The sequence below is a fragment of the Emys orbicularis genome, chromosome 5 (assembly GCF_028017835.1).
Source record: "Emys orbicularis isolate rEmyOrb1 chromosome 5, rEmyOrb1.hap1, whole genome shotgun sequence".
NCBI classification, from domain to species: domain Eukaryota; kingdom Metazoa; phylum Chordata; order Testudines; family Emydidae; genus Emys; species Emys orbicularis.
The window spans coordinates 118,903,690-118,916,781 of NC_088687.1; the positions used below are offsets into that span (position 1 = coordinate 118,903,690).

General features: G+C 40.4%; 1 protein-coding gene across 1 annotated transcript in view; it reads right to left on the bottom strand.

Annotated features, from left to right (window-relative positions):
• Positions 1–12,272, bottom strand: part of LOC135879640 (proton channel OTOP1-like) — a 29,878-nt gene extending 17,606 nt beyond the window's left edge. Inside the window, exons 1-2 of the mRNA XM_065405697.1 lie at positions 11,852–12,272; positions 4,544–4,680 (exon numbers count right to left, since the gene is read on the bottom strand). Of these exons, the coding sequence (XP_065261769.1) occupies positions 4,544–4,680; positions 11,852–12,272 (558 nt within the window). The remainder of the gene's footprint in view (positions 1–4,543; positions 4,681–11,851) is intronic.
• Between the last annotated feature and the right edge of the window lie 820 nt (positions 12,273–13,092).

Here is a 13,092-nt window from a genome sequence, read left to right on the forward strand (position 1 = left end):
AACAAAGTTTCTAATTAATAAAGTGCTTTCATCTTCAGCACCTGTCAATTAGCAACCAGTATTATTAATTTAAAAGGTATAGGCCAGTACATTTACATTGGGCTTTACAGCATGTTCAAGGGAGATGAATCCCCTGCCCCAAGGAACTTAAAGTCTAAAATAGACAACAATAACACATATGAGACAAATTATGAGATAACAGTTCAGATGAGAGATCATTGGTGAGGGGAACAAGGTAGGAAGAATTCCTGGAAGATGTGAGATTTTAGGAGAGCTATGAAGGAGAGCACAGTGAGGGCTCCAAGTGGACAAGTCATGGTCCATGAACAAAGTGGCTGCATGAGCAAAGGCAAGAAGCCAAAAGAAGGAAATGGAAAGGAGAATGAGAGGAATGTAGGAAGTGAAAGTAAGAAGTGAGATCAGAGATGTAGGCAGCAGTGAGATTTATGTAGGGCCTGGTGAGGCTGAGAATGTTGAGAATGATGAGGTAAGAGACAGGTCAATGAAGGGATTCAAGGTGGAGAGGTTCTGTGAATAGCCTGCAGGGAGGAGAAGTGACTGTAGTAAGAGGAGGCCCTGAGATATAGCATCTGACGACAGTGACATACAGAAAGCAGGAGAGAAGGTTGGTAGTAATCAATCTGAGAGACAACCACAGCAGGTACAAAGGTTGTAGCAGCCAAGAGAGCGCAGAAAGGTCAGTTTTGGAGGGTATTAAAGAGGCAGAGCACATCACTGGAGACTGGGTCTGAGAGGTGGGAATGGGGGGGAGGAAAGAAGAATCAGATGATACTGAGGTCGTGGAAGGATAATGGAGTGAGACTTCAGGATTTAGTTCCCCATTGATGCAACCTAGTGGAATGAATGAGGAACGCAAGGTGATAATGGAATGGTACACCAGATTCCAAAGGGATGCTGGCATGGAATCTGGAGACATCAATCACAGTTAGGTTCCCAGAATACTGAAGTCTGACAATAGGGGAAGTGCTTGAAAAGGGGTCAGGCATAGAATCAGAATTTAAGGCCAGAAGGGAACACCAGATCATCTAGTCTGACCATCTGCATATCGCAAGCAACCCACACCCACACCCTCAACCCAACAACCAAAATTAGACCACAGTATTACAGGCCACAGGACTCTAGACTATTATTTGCCACAGGCAGAGAACAGGAGAGACCGAGGTGCACCAGTGCCTGAGGCCCCTGCAATGGCAGGGACATGATTAAGTGAGATATACCCAGATAATCTTGGCAAGTGACCAGCATCCACATGCTGCAGAGGAAAGCAAAATACCCCCAAGGTCACTGACAATCTGACCTGGAAGAAAATTCCTTCCTGGCCCCACAAATGGCTGGTGATCATGTGATGTTGGGGACCCTGAGCATGTGAGCTCCCTGAGCTGGTGCCAGCCAGCCAAGAACCTGAGTGAGAGAGTGCTCAGTGCCACCTCACAGCTCTGGCCCATTGCATCCAATGTCCCATCTCCAGCTGTGGTAAGCAAGGAGATAAAAAACAAACAAAACAACCCAGAATAATTGAGGGGCTTGAGGTGGGAAGAGGAGAATCCCTTCCTGATCCCTGCAGATGGCTGGCTGAAACCCTGAAGCATGAGATTTTAGGAACATCAGACTTGAAGTGAGTCCCAAGACTTGCCCCTACCATCACAAGTAACCCTGTCATACAGTCACACTCATAAATTTGTCTAGCCCTCGCTTAAATCTAATTAAATTGTTTGGCCCCAAAAGTCCTACTGGGAGGCTGTTCCAGAACCTCATTCCTCTGCTGGGTAGAAACCTTCTTCTAATTTCTAGCCTGAATTTGTTCCTAACCAGTACATACCCATTTGTTCTTGCACCAATATTGTCCTTTAGCTTAAACAGCTCTTCACCCTCCCTGGTGTTTACCCACCAATGTATTTATAGAAAGCAGTCATAACCCCTCTCTGCCTTCTTTTTGCAAGGCTAAAAATACCAACATCTTCCAGTCTCCTCTCATAAGATAGGTCTTCCATTCCCCTCATCATCATAAGAACAGAAAAATGGTCATACTGAGTCAGACCAATCGTCCATCTAGACCAGTATTTTGTTTTCCAACAGTGGCCATATCCAGATGCTTCAGAGAGAGTGAACAGAGCACAGCAATTCATAGTAGTGCTTTTCTACACCTTTTCCAGTTCATATTTATCTTTCTTGAATATGGGTGACCAGAACTCTACACGGTATTTCAAAGGAGATCTTACCAGTGCCTTGTACAATGGCATTAATACTTCTCTATCTTGACTAGAAATGCATCACCTGATATCCTAGGATCACATTTGTCTTTTTTGCTGTCACATCATGTTGATGATTCATAGCCATCTTGTGATAGACCAACACAACCAGGTCTTTATCCTCCTCTGTTTCTTCCAACTGATGAGCCCCTAGCTTATGGCAAAAAAATGTATTAGACACTAAGTGCATGATGTTGCACTTAGTACTTTGAATTTCATCCCATTTGTATTACTCTGGTCATCAGTCATCCAGATCTTCCTGTATAATATTCCGATCCTCCTCCGTATTGACAATGCCTCAAAACTTTATATCATCAGCAAATTTCACTAGCAGATGCCTACTTTTTGTGCCAAAATCACTAATAAAATTATTGAATTAGATTGGTCCCGAGACTTATCCTTGAGGAACTCCACTAGTAACCTACCTCTAGTCCAATAATTCACCTTTCAGCACAACCCATTGTTTTCGCACTTTTATCCACCTTATAATTCACCACCTTGTACTGATCCTCATCTTCTCTAATTTCACTAATAAGTTCCCATGTGGCATCAAGTTAAATGCTTTACTGAAGTCCAAGTATATTAGATCTAATGCCCTTCCCTTATCTAAAAATGGTTCTTTCTTCTCCACAGAACCTTTGAAAAGAACATTGCATGTCTGCTCTGTCTGATAATGATCCCAGTGAAATGGAGTTCTGAGATGTCCAAAACACATTAATTAACAGTAAATTAAGGCTCAAATGTCCATTCATTTTGGGCACCTCAATTTTTGGTGCCAAACTTGAGATATCCAGGGCCTGATTTTCTGCAGCCCCCATTGACTTCAGCTAGAATTGTCCATGTTCAGCACCTTTGATTTAAGGAACTCAAAATTAGTGGACACTTTTGAAAATGTTGGCCTAAGTCTACACAGCATTTCATCGGCAAAACTGAGAATTCTGATCTCCAGCCACCTAACCAGAAGATCACATTCCTACCACATTTGCCCATCTGTTCAGTGAAACATTTGCCAAATTTAAAAAGGGACTAAACCAAAACATTGGATCAAAAGGCTTCCAAACTTTATGAAAGTTTTGAATCAAATCCAAATTTTCTGGCACAGTTCTTATACTGCGCCCATCGCCATGTTATCTATGCACCTTCTGAAGGTGCATTAAGTGACCTCACTAGCATCAGTTATCGATGTTTTTTATTTTTCTCTTCCTCTGTACAGCTCTGCATTGCACATGGAATTGGAATTGGAATTCTGCTTCAGAGCTGGTTGTGCAAGGGAATGGAAACTAGTTGGGCCTCCCCCAACCACACACTGCGCCTGGCCCTCATGCAGGTGCACAATCTGGCTCACCATCCGGGATGGAGAAATTGTAAGAGGATCTTGATTCAGGTATTCAACATTATGGAGGCTATTGTGAAATCTCATCAGTCTCTCCCTTTTGACCTATTACATAATAACAAGGGGGTTGTCTGTAAGTTTAAAATAATAGAAAAGGAAACATTTCTTTATGCAACATATAATCAAGTGTGGAATTCATTGCCACATGATGACATGGAGACAAATGGCTAGACTTAGAATACGAGTGGATAATTGTACACTCCTTATTGGCTATGTTTGCTGCTATGCACACAGTGATGTGCGTAATCAAATAACATGCTTCAGGGTGAAAACCCATCATTTACTTGTTTCAGGAAGGAATTTCCCCAGATGAACAAGCATTGCACAACTACATAAGTACATTATTTAGGGGTTTTGCCTTCCTTTGAAGAATCAGTTATTCATTACTGCCAGCTGCAGGAGACCAGACTATATGGATCGATGGACTGAACCAGTATGGCAAGTTCCTGTGCAGAAGCAACAGTGAAATGTATTTGTCTCATTTCATATAAAAAAAATTATGACGACTATGTGCCTAACTTGAACTACTAAAAGGTATGTCGTTCCAAATGTGGGACCAAATTTTTAGGAGACCTTTTTATCCATGTGAAACATTTATACATACATCTCTATGTGTGAGGAGCTAGTTCATTTTCAGATACAAACAGGCATTTTTGGATACAAATTGGGAAACTTCTTGCTCAACTGCCTGATCTGCATGCTCAAATCCCAGTTTGCATGCAGAAAGGGGTATGTATACACAAAAAGTTTAGCCTTTAACAACTTATCTCGTAATGTTTTTAGAAACTAATTTAGGAAAAACAGAGCAAGAGGAACAGACAAAAGTTATGCTCGCTGAGAAAAACAGACATAACAACAAGCTAAAACTGGTTACTTTTACCTGTAAAAGCGTATGCACTGCATGTGTGACAGGAAAAATGCCTTCAGTTGCTGATAAACAGTTTGAAAATCCAATAAAGTATCCAATTTTAAAAGAGTCCAGAATTAAAGTAATCACTGCAAATAATGTAATCCCACCTAAGACAAAACAAATATTAGAAAATGTTAATATACAGCTAACCCATCTTCAGAGAATCTGTACTAATAAATGAAAATTCATGTTTTGAAAAGGCTATCCCTACTAATCAGTAAAATAAGTAAATGGTCATAAGATCAGTTTACTCCATGCAATAAAGCTCTGTAATTCATGAAAGCTCCTTCACAATCTAGGACTTAAGCGTAACCACAATACATGAATAGCTCATGCAGTATGTAGGGACCAATCTTACAGTTCCCAGGGAGTTGAGGGCATTCAGCATCTTGTAGAAGCTGCTCAGCACCTTGCTGAATCAGAGCCTCAAGTAACTGTAGCACAGAGCCAGTTATACAGTCAAATGAATTAATGCACTATATAGCTACACAGCAAACTATACCGCTCACAGAGCTGAACAATAATGTTAGTCTCCTGACCCAAGAGTCCTACACTGGGCAGTAATACAATCACTTGGTATGCCATCTCAATTGTTCAGAAGGTTATACTGAACCACTATAAGTCAGAGACCAAAAACTGTATGCTTTTCTTTTTACAAATGCACTCAGATTTCAGACTTCATCTTGAGATCCATTACTTTAACATACATACATACATAAATAAACAAACAAACGTTTGTCTAAATTTTTATATAATGTTTTTAAAGGGTTTTTTAAATGTTTCCTTTACTGGTTTTTTTTGTTTGTTTTTTTGTTTTCTTTTTAGTATATCTCCAATGTCTTTCACTTCAAAGAGCTAAATGGGAACTCATTTTGGAAAGCTATATGATAAGATACAGCTATGTTGCTATTGAACCTTATTGTACCAGCATAATTAAGCAACAAGACACAACGGGAGATAAAATTACTGAGCCAGACTCTGAGACCTTTATTCAAGTTTTTTCCTAAGTCCTTACTCAGACAAACTCCCATTGACTTTAACTTAACTTTAGCTGAATAAAGACCAGGTAAAAACTGGCTAAGGACCCTCAGAACTTAGATCACTGTGTCTTTGTCCCTGTTTCTTATTGCTCAAAGAGAATTGTGATATAAAGATGGTAAATGATATCACAAGAGTTGACTTTATTCAGTATTTATATTATACTTAAAGGGCCAAATTCTGCTCACCTTATTAACATGAGATGTTCCACTGAAATTATTGTTTTGGGGCAATATATATTTTGTTCCCTAAAATTAAAGTTAACAAGTCAACCAAGAAGACACTTCATTCTTATAATAACATGTTAAATACCCTACTAAAGATGAGCTATTTATTTGAATGAAAATTTTAAAAATACAGTGTAATTGTTGCTGTTTGGGAATTATTCATATTTACAGTGTACTCACCAGTTCATTACAAATGAACAAGAAGCTCCAACGTGGGTGAGGTAGTACCTTTTATTGGACCAGAAGTTGGTCCAATAAAAGGTATTACCTTACCCACCTTGTTTCTCTAATATCCTGGGACTGACACAGCTATAACAACACTGCATACAAGAAGCTCCAAATCAGGTGCAGTGGAGAAAAAAAATACATTAATCACTTTGCTACAGCCATTTTTAAAATAACACGGTTTATTCAATTCATTAGCTCTTTGTCAATATACAAAAACAGATTTGGAAACAGAGTGCAACCTGAAGAATTTCATTTCCATTAGTATTTTTAGTTTCATATTTTACAAATACTCACTATATAAAGAAACCAAAGACCAAAATCCCTAAGGATATACCTTACACCAGCAGAGAATTTGGCCTCAACTTTTCACTTTTATAGTTCAAAAACTAAGGACCCACTCGGCAAACATCTGTGTGTGTGAGTAATTTTACTCAAGTGAGTATTCCCATTGAGTTCAGTTGGACTAGTTATTATGTGAGTGACATTACTCACATATGGAAGTGTTTGCAGGATTGGGCCCTAGGTTTAACTACACGTACTGTATAATTTTTCATTATGTACACAAGTAAATTGTACTGTAAGGTGGTAGATTCTAGACTGCTTTAGCAGTCAGTCACTTAATTCCTTGTAGAAGGAAACCTAATATTGTTCTAAAGGGAATTAGCATTGTTAATTCCATTAAAATAACTTGCAGGACTAATTTCTAAAAATACCAAGGAAACTACTACCAAAAAAATGCAATTTTAAAAATCAGTCTATTTGGATATTTTTTCTAATGGTTTCAACATGTCTTGAGAATTTATTTCTTTTTGAATATAATTATCTCATCAACAGGAAACAAGATCCTTCTGCAGCAACAGTTTATATTACATTGGAGAAAAACGTATGTGGTTCTTGTTTAATAAATTGTAATATATAGACTGACTTGGTGTGTGATTGGAAATGATTTAAGACCCTAATCCTGATCCCAGTGGGAAATTTTCCATTGAGTTCAGTGGTGTAGGCTCAAACCCTAATATATAATCTTTAGTTATTATAGATATATGTTTACACCATTTTTTCTCACTTTAGTTAAGTACTAAAGTGAGAAAAAAATGGTAGTGAGAAAAAATGGTGTATACATATATTTATAATTTAAAACAGAGTGAAATGGTGAAGCAATGCAGTTGGTGAAAGGGATGCACAGTCCTAGGGTCTGATTCTGCATGCTTTTTTTCATTACTTATGAGAAGAGTTCAACTGAGTTTAAGGCATTACTAAGGTGAAGAAAGAAAGTCAGGCTTAAACACACAAAAGCATAAATAATCATATCGTAGATTCCTCATCAGACCCCTCCACTACGCACATATCTTGTTTTTGCATGAATCAGCTGTTGTATATTTATTGTAACTCCTTTCCATGTAACTTTGTATTACACATAGTCATGGATTTCCTTTAATGAGGGTTCTAGATTTCACATGTTTTAGACAATTATTCTAAATGGTCAGTGGAGAAACACTTACTTTCCCCCCACACAGCGTAATTATGATTTATGTCATAATGAGTATTTCTGCACACATGCTTCCTTTGGTTCTCTCTAAATATGCTATGGGTTCAAACTTGCTCCCATTGAAGTCAATGAGAGTTGTGTCATTGACTTCAAGGAAGTCTTCTGTGACTCATATAAATTAAAAATATTTTGTTTGGGCTGGTTCAAACAACAAGTAGTACAGCTAATGTCTTAGCCCAATACACCAACAACATATACAAAATGCCCAACATTCAAATTTGAGGCTAAGGGTCATAGTCCAAGTTAACTAGGCTGGCCATAATTTAGGTATAACTTGTGATGTTGGAGAAAATAATAGAATAAACTTGTTCATGGGAGCAATTTGTTTGTTTCTCCCTTTTTTTCATAAGATGTCCGCCTCATTTGATTGATCTTCACTGTTTTCTTGTGTAGTGCCTATGGCTCTTTTTTAACCATGGGATCACGACAGGAAAATGCCATACTGGAGTAAGTCAGGCAAAGGACTTCATTTATGCATCTTTCTTCAAAGCTTTGAGGAAATGATTACTTGGGGCATGCTCATATAATCCTAAGGAAGCAAAACAGCCACTGAAGTCAATAGAAACATTGTCTACATTAAGACTTCAGGAGATGTGCTTTGTATATCATACAAATTGGGAAAGAACACTTCTCTAAGGTTCAAACTGCCAATATCTAGTCACAAAAGGATCTGGTTAGAAATGGATATAAAAAGATACATAACTATATAAAAAGATGTTTTTGTTCAGTAATTCTCATCCAACATTTATGCTGGTAAAATGCAAGCCATAAGTGGTAACATAGTTACAGCTTTTCACCATGGTATTCACTGACTAAAGAAAATACATAAAATATGTCATTTATTGGGTATCAAAATGCTAGACAATTAAATCCAACTAAGTAATCTAGATAAATATTAAAATTTTCTAGTCTAACCAGTCTTTTTTCTAGTCTTACCAGTTAATTCATGCACATTTTCTTTATGCAATGAGAACAAAGAGGCACATTTTAAAAAACTAGCTAATAGAGCTGGCCAAAAAAATGAGGAAAACGTGTGAAAATTATCATGAAAATGGTAACAGTAATTAATGGTGAGAGTGATTAACCAGTATAACAATTTACCAAAGGCTCTGATGGATTTTCCATCACTGACCGTTTTAAAATCAAGATTGGATATTTTTCTAAAAGATCTGCTCTAGGAATTATTTGGGGGACGTTCAAGATGGTCACAGTGATCCCTTCTGGTCTTGGAGTCAATAAATCAATGACAAAACATTTCTTTTTTTTCAAACTTGTAAACAGTTCTACTAGCTAATCATTTTTATTACACAATTATTGATACTTTTTAAGAGATCAGTATGGAGTTCTAACTCTGGAAAAGGAAGGTAATGTTAGTCTTGCCAGAGTAAATACTGCAGGATTGGACATTTGTTAATAAATCCAGGTATGTTTTCTTCTAACATTGGTTAAAGGAATTGTCTAGAATTGTCCAAGCAATAACTAAGCATAGGAAAATGTGGTCTGAATATCAGAAAAAATTTTCCAACAGTGAAATTTATTAGACTGTGAAATAGTCATCCAATGGAAATTGTGGAAGACTGTAAAGAGCAATCCTGCATTGGTGGAGGAAATGGATAAGATGACTTAACAGTTCTTTTGCATATTTTATTTCTGAGATTCTATGATTCATTATATCCTCCAGGGCAAGTGAAAAAATGTGCCACAAAGATAAAGGACCAGATTTTGCCACCCTTACTCATGTTGAGTAGTATCTTATTCCTCAATTAATGGAACTACTCGAGGAGTAAAGTGCTACTTATTGTGAGTAAAGGTAGAAGAACTTGGCCCAAAATAAAGCCAAATTCAACCCTGGCATAATTCAAATGACACCCAAGAAGAATTTGACCCACGTATCCTACTAAAGTAAAACTGTTTAACTACCAAGTTATGGCTAAGAATGGCATATTATTATGGGAAATAGTAAATAATAAGCAGTAACTATTCATGTGATGCCATGTTAATAGTATAAATTTTTAGCAAAGTGATTATGCAGAAAACGGATGTATAACTTTCGGTTTTAATAAAACAATACAAATTGCAAGTACTGTTAATACTGACAATAAGAGACTAAAGAAGGCACAACAGTAGGGTTGAGAAAGAATGAAGTTTAATAGCAACTACTTATTGTTTTGATTGATCACATTTTAGACTTCCTAGTGTTTTTCATCTAAGTGATAATCACTAGCTGCTGCACAGAGAATTTTCTCTATTTGCATCAAAGCCATGAGATATTGTTTTTTAAAATTTCTCTGGCCCCAGTGGTTTATGCAACCTCTGTATTGCATTTAACTCACCCGTGTTTCCAGCCTACCATTTACAGTGCTACAGGCAGAAAAAAAGACTGTTGATAAAAACAGCCTTGCCAGCTGGAATTCCAAACTACAGCTCAATGGTTACTGCAAAGGACCCTGCTTTTTTCCTACAACCTGAAACACTACATTCTTTTAAGTTAATGTGACTTTGTCATACTATTCAATACACAATTAAATAAAACCATTGAGGGCCTATATCCCATATGCACATGATGGTGCAAATAATTGCTGCTGCAAAAGCCTTGCAAAACTTCCCAGAAATTCCCTTTTTTGTCTACAGGTGCTACCTGAATGGTACACATAGTTTATATCCTAAACTGCAAGCTCCTTGGGGGAAGGGTCCTTGTCTTCTTGTCTGTCTGAAAAGCACCATAAATGCTTATGGCACCTTAAGAACATAAGAATGGCCATGTTGGGTCAGACCAATGGTCCATCTAACCCAGTATCCTCTCTTCCAACAATGGCTGGTGCCAGATGCTTCAGATGAAATGAACAAAACAGGGCAATTATTGAGTGCTCCAACCCCAGCTTCTGGCAGTCAGAGGCTTAGGTACACCCAGAGCATGGGGTTGCAACCCTGACCATCTTGGCTAATAGCCCCTGATGACCTATTCTTCATGAACTTATCTAATTCTTTTTTGGACCACAATATAGTTTTGGCCTTCATAACATCCCCTGGCAATGAGTTTCACATGTTGACTGTGTGCCCCGTGAAGAAGTACTTCCTCATGTTTGTTTTAAACCTGCTGCCTATTAATTTAATTGGGTGACTCCTGGTTATTGTGTTATGTGAAGGGATAAATAACACTTCCCTATTCACTTTCTCCAAACCATTCATGATTTTATAGAACTCTGACATAACCTCCTCTTAGTCATCTCTTTTTCAAGCTGAACAGTCCCAGTCTTTTTAATATCTCCTCATAAGGAAGGTTTTCCATACCCCCAATCTTTTTGTTGCCCTTCTCTGTACTTCTTCCAATTCTAATGTATCTTTTTTGAAATGGGGCAACCAGAACTGCATGCAGTATTCAAGGTGTGGATGTATCATGGATTTATATAGTGGCATTATAATATTTACTCACTCTCTTACCTATCCCTTTCCTACAGATAATACAGGTAATAAATAATAATAGCTTATTTGTATAGACAGACTTTGACACCTGTGATGCATTCTGCAATAAAATAAATAATATTGCATTGCTTGAAAAGAGTGCACTTCCCACGTCCCAAAGTCCTCTAGACAAATAGACTCTCACCTACATAATTGCCTGATCTAACCTAACTATCCTATTTTCAATGTGCCTGCCATCCTGGTATCTAGGTTTTAAATAAGTAGAGTGGGAGGTGGGGGTTTCAATCTTTAGTATGTTCACCTGTATGATTGGTATCCATATAATCTATATCTACATCTATTTCTATATCTAGATATAACTATGTAGTGGATTTTTTTTGGTTGGTTGGTTGGTTTTTATTGTTTTTGTACAGAAAATAAGAAAATGATCATTATGAAGAACAGAAGAATAACATAACAAAAAGGAACTTCAAATATACTGGTGTCAAGCATCTCTCTGGCTCTGGTAGGAAAGGTAGAAATTAGGGGATTTCAGAGGAACCCTCTGGGAGTGAAATTTCTCTTTTCACAGTAACCTGACTGACAAGTTGCAGGTTGCATGGAATTAATCGACTAGAAATTTCCATTCTGCTTGAGTATAGGGACCTTCACTACTATATGGCCAAGGGTAGGGCAAGTACACAGACCATGGATTTGGCCCTAAGACGCACTGAGCCCCCTGGAGGTTGCTGGGTTTTTTTGGCTAGCCTCGCAGGGGAAATCAAAGCCCGACCTTGGCTTTGCCAGTAAATGGAAGTGGGACCCGCGACTTACACTTTAACCAGCGGGCTCCTGCGTGGGTGTCTTTCTCTTGGATCAGCCTCCTCTGGGTGTAGCTCCTGTAGATGTACCACAGCATCCAGAGCAGCTGGATGAGCATGATGGTGATGAGATAGGAGAGCGGATCCTGCTTCCTGATGCCCACCGCATGCACAGCCCAGGCGAACATGAGCAGCAGCCCGGCTAGGAACAAGTTGATGCCGTACTGGCTGCTCAGGATCTCGGCGTTTTTCTGCGGGTAGCTGCCGCCCACCAAGCGGCTGCCTCCGGGCTGCCCTGGGGGGCCCTGCACCGACTTCTCCATCTCCCACTCCTCCGGCTGCCGGCTGCTTGGGTAAGGCTGCAGCTGGTCCGGGCATCCCCCGCGGCTCTTCTCCCCAGAGCTGGAGGTGGTGTCTGCGTTATCTTCCACCATCGCGGCCACCCGCCGAGAGCCCTGAGACCTGCTGGGAGTGACCGAGGTCCTCAGCGGGACTCGGGGGGGGGCAAGAAACGGGGGTGACAGACAAGCCCCCGCAGCAGGGACCCCCCTACTCGCGGTGTAAGAGTGAGGAGGCGGAGCGGGACAGCGGGCAGGGTCACTTGGCCGCACCTGTTAGCGCTCCCAGAGAGCGCTCAGCTCCGCGGCCAGCCTGCTGCGCGCTTCCCTTCCTCTCTCCGCCTGCCCCTTCTCCTGCCCGGGTCTCCTCCCTTCTCCCTGGGCAGGTCTCACTGGCCTCGGACAAAGTTCCGCTCTCCTTCCCCGCGGGTTTGGAGCGGCTGCCTGCTCAAGCAGCGGCACTCCTCGCTCGCATCGTTTTCGCTCCCTCGCCTTCGCAGCTCAGGGAATCCGAGCCCGAGTTTTATATGGCCGGCCGGCCGGCGTGGCAGGGGCAGGTCCCGCTGTCACTGCCCGCGGGTTGGCGCGGGAGGGGATTGGATGTCAGCCGCACACCGCTCTGGCGGGGGAGTGACCCCTGGGCAGTTCACACGCATCAGCCAGCCCCTGGGCCCCGTGCTCTCCTTCTGTCCGGGCCCCCGGTGCGGGAGGAGCGAGCGGAGGGGTGGTGTCTAGGTATCCGGTGCGGGATTGGGGCGGGGCTTGTGGGGTGGGGTGCGCCTGTTGGAGGAGTGTGTGTGAGGAGGTGGGCATGGCGGGTCTGTGTGTATCTCAGCAGGAGTGAGACATGTGACGGACAGAGACGGGGGAGATTTTGGAGTGCATGCAAGGCAGCTAGAGAAGTCTGCTGCATGTA